The sequence below is a fragment of the Ptychodera flava genome, unplaced genomic scaffold (assembly GCF_041260155.1).
Source record: "Ptychodera flava strain L36383 unplaced genomic scaffold, AS_Pfla_20210202 Scaffold_52__1_contigs__length_894533_pilon, whole genome shotgun sequence".
NCBI classification, from domain to species: Eukaryota; Metazoa; Hemichordata; class Enteropneusta; family Ptychoderidae; genus Ptychodera; species Ptychodera flava.
In genome coordinates this window covers 638,997-645,832 of record NW_027248374.1, presented here as the reverse complement: position 1 = coordinate 645,832, position 6,836 = coordinate 638,997, and the positions used below count along the sequence as shown (strand labels likewise).

The following is a 6,836-nucleotide window of genomic DNA, read 5'->3' as shown; positions in this document are numbered from 1 at the left end:
GGAGGCCCTTGCACAAATTGCATTCTTTACATGTAAACATTTTTACTTGGCGATCGGGACTTGAACAGACTGAGAACATAACGGAAATCATCGGGAGTTTGGGCTGGTATTGTATGAAATACATTCCTTATAACGACAAGATGATACTATTTTTTTTTAAATAGCGGGCAAATATCCATTATATCAGCGATTTCATCACTTTGTAGATCTGAGTAAGCCGACTTCCTAAGTTCGACATCAGATTCGAAAAATAGACGACACTATAATAGATTTGTCAAATCACGAATAAATATTTTCTGATACATATCGGAGATTTCGCAACCTTAAAGATCTGGCCAAGTTCGACTTATACGGTAACACATACAATCAGTCAATCATTCTGTATCATTCACGAACCAAAAATTAATTTTAAGCGACTGATACAGAAAACTCTGTTTTAGAAAGTAGCGTTGAAGGATCGCAGGGTCACTCAGTCTCTCCAATCCAGTTCGGGGTCTGTACAGTTTGTACAAGCACAGTGACTCCCTCCGCTGAATCATATACACAAACGCAAACGACCAAGATATGAACGGTGTTTTGAGATGCTTCCAATTATTACATATCTTGGTTCAAATCAGTATGGTTTGATTTCAGTCAGGGAAAAGTGCTTTCCAATTATACATATCTTGGTTCAAATCAGTATGGTTTGATTTCAGTCAGGGAAAAGTAATACTCGATGTCAGAAATATCGCTGTCCCAACTCTCCATAGTCGTCTTACCACCACGGCCCAAAGGCGCCCCATTTTGTACGGTATTAACGTCCCGAATTTTCGCCACACATACGTGGACTGCGCGCTCACAGAGTAAATTTCACCTCCGGCGTCATGTTGAAAATTTCGCCGTATTTTCCTTGCTGCACTGCTAAATATTAATGAAAGATTCTATTTCCTTTATATACTACCCTTACAATTATATATAATTTTTTTAAGATTATCACAGAGGAATGCCAAAGATATCTGAGCAATAACAGTCGTATGCAAAATTAGGTAAAGAACACAGTCAACAGACAAACGATCGTTAACTTGTCATTTCATAAAAACAAGAGGGAAACTCAAAAAAATAAAACCATAGAGTTTTCGTTACCCTTCATGATATCTGTCATACCAAATATTATAAAAAATAACAGCGAAATGAAAAAGTTTAACCAACGGTTTTTTCAGATGTATTTTTCATTTTACGATGTGTCTAATCAGCTCGATTTCTCATACAAAACAATGGCGTTTAATGTTCTGAACAGACCATACAACTCTCGCTCGTTCAAATTTCTCAATTCTGAACCAATGACAGTGAAAAGTGACACAGTGTTTCTTTGATTGATATACAAAATTCCTGCGGTTTTACTTGTTTTATTTGCATTTTTCCGATCACTGAATTTTTGCTCTTGCCCTCAATAAAATGGTGATCTTACAGCGTTTGCATTTGCAGAATCAGGGTCTTATATTGACGCATTTTAATCTGTTAGCGTCTCTTAAATTGTACAGACCAAATACCTGTCAGGTTGTTGTAATTTACACCAAATTTTGGCGAATATCAACTATGAAAATTCCAGTAAACTGCAAAAATAACACAGAACAGAGGCGAACGGGCGTAGAGTCTCCACTGTAATCGTGCAGTGAACGTTATCGATCGATATTCTTTTGTCCGAAATTGTTACATTGTTGTCTCACTCACTCGCGTGTAGTTCCCCGTTCACAATTGGGCAAAAGTACGCCGAAGTGCGCCAAAATGTGCTGAAACGTACCTAAAACTATCACCAAAACTGAAAAAAGTGTCGTCGATATACTTTCAGTACAGGAAACCAACGGATACCTTGATGTTAAAGTGTATAAGTCAATTTTACGGGTAATTGTGGAAAAGTTTATGACGTGACCTCAACACACGAGCGCCTGGCACGAGCGGCACCAAACAGATTTTCGATCTATAATCTATTGAAAATAAATAGATACAATGTTCGCCGTTGTCAATAGCGACCGGCTGAAAGCGCTGTTCCATAGAAAGAATGCTTCGCGGAATACCGTACACTGAGGCATACTTTTGGGCCGTCGTGTACGAACGCGCTGAACTGTACACAGTACTCCTCGAGCTGCAAGCTACAATCGTCTGTATCGCCGATGACGTCACGCACGCTTCTCCCATGAGCCCTTTCGCGCCCATGGAATTCAGTGCTCATTTCCATGAATGTCGTCATCTTCAATGTCTCTCTTCGTCGGGCTGTAGTCGTCAGCGCGTGCAATTATGTTGCAAATTTGAGCTGCATTTTACTCAAGGGAGATTTTGGAAGGGATAAACGGTCAAAGTCGCTGGACTTAGGTTTCCCTTAACCACACAAACTTTGACCCCAGTCAAAATCAGACGTCCCTGGGAAATATGTTTACAAGTTTGCCCACATATAAACAACGTCAAGGTCAAAGGTTTCAACTTCCTACTTCCTGCTTTACGGACGTCCTCATGCCATGAACTGCACGCAAGGCACTTGCAGGTTTTCACTGTTCTGGACCATTTAAACTTTTAAATTTGAGTATCTGGCTCTCCTCCGCCATCAAAATACATTGGATGCAGTACATTTCGGATAATGGTCATGACTGGCCGCAATTTGGTGATTTCTGGACACATTTCAGGAGAGGTTCTTACCTTCCCGTTTTAGTAACCTTTACTATCTTTTGTGATGTTGACCATCCCATAAAATCCCTGATAAATCCACGGATTAGCATAATTCGTTGTGTTGACTAATTAATTACAAGATACGTGTATATGAGAGATAAACGTCCTTGTAATGGGGTGTAAAATAAATAAGGAGTCAAAAGGCTAGGTTAGCCTAAATAGTCATTTATTTTTACTACGATCAATCAGAGCATGAAGAAAAGAAAGGAACTGATAGAGAAAACTGAGAAAAACTCAATAATAAACTTATTAATAGTGAGTGGGCCGCCTGTGTTCACACTCAGGACGACAATCTCCTCCATTGCAGATAAAACTTCAAAAAGTTATCCAGTTTCTTTCAGCAGATAAATAATCGCAATCATACCAATCCATACTCCAAAGACATTAGGTCAGAATTCGTAAGACAAATTAGTTGTAAACATAGACACAATACAGCCCAAAACAGACAGTAAATAGACGGTACACAAACAAAGTCATATTCATGAAAGAAAGATATATGGACCTCTGGCCAGAAGACCAGATATTTAACTTCCTGCCTGTTGCAATGTCAGGTTACAATAGCCACCAGAATTTTTCGTTCCGAATCTCTCAGCTTTAGTAGCTCAGAGTTATTTGATAAAGTTCAGAGCGTGAGTAATACACGGCTCACAAAGTTACCTATAAGTACTCATGGGTTAATACTTTGTTAAACCAGGATTTCTCCAAGCCCGTCTTGAGAATGTCAGTTATAATCGCTAAAGGTGGCACCAATGCTAGCAAGGCTGGTATTCCAATGTTGAAGCATTGTAAGGAAGACTTAAGCCCGCGAGTACTTGTAAAATCTAAGATGTTACTTTATTCCACTAAACACTAAGCTACGTACAATAGAGGTGAGCTGCAGGAGAGACTGACTTGAATACACGTGGGCAACAATGCATGCACTCATGAATAGTACTGACATGACATGACATGACACATTTCACATTATATATATATATATATATATATATATATATATATATATATATATATATATATATATATATATATATATATATAATATATATATATATACACACACACACACACACACATACATACACACACAATAAATATGAGCACACATCAATTATTTTCGGTACCTATAACTCGACTTCCAAGCATATATACACGCGATCGTCAGATAGGTAGATTTTATTGTATGAATTTGCTTCAGGTGCTTACATATAAATATCAGGTTGGGTCAAACCAATTTGGTGTGATTGGTTGGATTGAAATTTGATATAAGTTTAAATTTGTTTTAGGTACTTGGAGAGCAACTCGGAACGCTTGTTAAAAGGCTGGACTTATCTGCATTTGAGTAACTACTTGCTTTCGATAGGATTGACCATGATATATTAAATGGTTTGTTCTAAGATTTCAAGTGACAGACATACTTTGATAATTCTGTGCTGTTGGCTATGCCTTGCTTTGGAATGATTGGACATGATTTGCATATTGTGTTCTAAATTTGTTTTCAGTTAAACCAATGTAATGTTTCGCCTCATTGGCATCGATTGTAACAGTACCTTTATAAATTATAGATTTAGACTGGCAAGCTCCCTGGATTGGGTAATTGGTCTTGATGCGGTTTTTTACATGCATCAGTGAGTTTTTTACTCATTGCGCTGGGTGATCAATATGTTGTGTGATTTAATGATGCTGTCCAAGTTTTGCAAGCAGCTGTAGCTTAAATTTGACTGTATTTCTGTTTACACTCACTCCCACTGTCTACATCATCTGCATATGCTGGTACACCGCATACAACAAACAGCATAATGTACAACATACGGTTTACTTCTTATCACAGCCGTTTCAGACCTGACAAAAATACATCTTAAACTGCTGAGTTTTAATGGTTTGTCTGAAGCATTATTTGGCATATGGGGATATATTGTAGAAATGAAAAGTAAGAATGTTGACAGAAGTTCACAACATTTTCGAAATTTCTACCAGAAATTAAATGTCTCGGACTCGAGCTTCCAGAAGATTATTACAAGCTTTAGTAAAATGCATGATATGTTGTGTCATTTCCCAGTAGTGGTTCCTTTAGACAGGAGGCACATACCAAAAATCCTTGCCTATACCTGCCATTTATAGGATCCTTTCTCGGGGTGCCTGTTGTAGGTTTAATAACAGCTCTTTCCCCCTTTTCCCAGTTTGCTATTCCCTACTGGGAGATGCAGTATGTACTTGATCAGAGTGTACAGCGACCGACAACTTTTACCTTGATAAATCCAGAATCGCATGTCCCTATAAAAGAAGCAGCTCTGGTAGGAGGAAGTTGAGCCAACCCCCACCTAATGTCTTGATCTTCGGAAACAAAAATGAGTTCACTGTAGGGTAACTACATAATCACTTGCAAACTAGGCATTTCTGGACTGAAAATCTGATATGTAAATCCCAAATTTTACTTTTGCGCTCTGAAGGGGTGAAGTATCAGAGTACATAACTCCATTCAATGGCATGTGTAGACAGAAGTGTTATGACAACAGTAGTAATGGATGTGGTATAGTCCACACATCTCGCGAGATTTGTGTCCTCTCGTGTTGCGCGAGAGTTGAGAACTGTCATACTTCTAGGGGAGTTATATGGAGGTCATGACCTTAGAAAAGACCCCTAGTATGTAAAATGAAATTAGCGAGTCCCTCTCATTGGTCAGTTTAAATACCGCAAAGGATATTGGGATGGCCATACCCTTTTCTGATTGGTTAACTGGTTAATATATGCAAAACAAGAGTATATAAGTAGCAAGAGGGCCAGCTGAGGGCCAATTCAGCTCAGGCATTCATCCAAACAACAAAAACAACTCAACTATTCAAGCTATGGCTACTCCTATACTATCACCAAGACTACTGGAAGAGGGATGGCGCAAGTGTTATTCAGTGAAGGCTGAACGTCCGTATTACTTTAATGTAAAGACCAACACCAGCGTCTGGACAATGCCAACCCTCTCTGACCAAGATGAGAGGTTTGCTGATGTTCCTGGAAGGAAGAGCCCCGACTTGCCAGAGCCTACTCAGGAAGTGCCCATGCCTGATCAGACTCAGTCCAGTCAGTCATCAGTTGCTGCTTTGGTCCCTCAACCTTCCAAGCCTGGCGCAACTAGTCATGCAGGTGAGAGACAATTCAGATTTCTTCTGCGTGACACAGAGACGTCAGCTCGGATTGTGAGTGTGCAGATGTACAAGGGAAATGTGTACGTTGGAATACGTGAATTCTTCAAGAAACCCGACACTGGAGAACTGATACCAACAAAGAAGGGAATCAATTGAATTTGGATCAGTGGAATCGGCTGAAATGTATCAGCAGAGTATTGATGATGCTGCTAAGACACTGACAAGCAATTGACTTGGAACTCACAGACCCGTCTTTCGTCCTTTTTTCAGAGCCTTCCTTCAGCGATATGCCAAATGACTTGGACAGGCAAGTGGCAAGGAGAGTGGCCAAATATGTCTACGCCAAGCTCATTCTGGACGAAGTCAATGCCATCATCAATCAAAACTGTGAGGGATGCAAGGAAGATTACCCATCTCAGAGAGACCATGAGTGCCTGTACTATGGCAATGCCCCTGCAGGTCAACGGGAAGCGATCATCAAATACTTTACTGATGCTGCCAAACGAGTCAACATGTTGGCTGTGCAGAAGTCTGTTCTCGCCATGGCTGAACTGTGTTACATCACCCTGGATCATAATGTTCCACTCGGATTACTTGATCTTGATGATCTCTTGGAGTTACTGTACTATCGCTGGAGTGAAGACCCTGAAGGATGTTATCAAGCTTTATCGGACAGTCTGTCTGTTTACGGAATGGTTTTATGCAATGACATGATTACCGCAGTTTGTTCAAAATTTGGTTCTGCAAGCAATTAATCTCTTCGATTTCCTTCACGTTCTAAATGATTTTTTTTTTCGGACATTTCAAGTTTGCCTAGGACACTGAGAGACACTTGCAATAAAAAAAAGGTGTTGTGTTTCATGTTTTTTGGCCTTGTTAAATTTTGTTAACTTTGAGAAATAAAATTTACTGTTATTGTTAAAATGAAAATCTATAACTTGTCTGTCTATACTCTTTGTATGATTGTTTTGATGAATGAGTATGTTTAATTGCCCCCCC

The 6,836-nt window shown here is 39.4% G+C and overlaps 1 protein-coding gene across 1 annotated transcript; it reads left to right on the top strand.

Moving 5' to 3' along the window:
* The first annotated feature begins 5,538 nt into the window (after positions 1-5,538).
* On the top strand, positions 5,539-6,661 carry LOC139128410 (mRNA (2'-O-methyladenosine-N(6)-)-methyltransferase-like). The gene is made up of 2 exons (XM_070694185.1): positions 5,539-5,835; positions 6,108-6,661. Exons 1-2 carry the CDS (start codon positions 5,544-5,546, stop codon positions 6,590-6,592), a joined length of 777 nt encoding a protein of 258 aa, XP_070550286.1. The 5' UTR covers positions 5,539-5,543; the 3' UTR covers positions 6,593-6,661.
* Positions 6,662-6,836: the final 175 nt, after the last annotated feature.

What these genes read in the sequence shown, in the direction of transcription:
- LOC139128410 (XM_070694185.1), top strand. Translation starts at nt 5,544, where the DNA reads ATGGCTACTCCTATACTATCACCAAGACTACTGGAAGAGGGATGGCGC. An exon ending in TGGCGCAACTAGTCATGCAG is followed by an intron (nt 5,836 to 6,107) that starts GTGAGAGACAAT and finishes TCCTTTTTTCAG; the next exon opens with AGCCTTCCTTCAGCGATATG.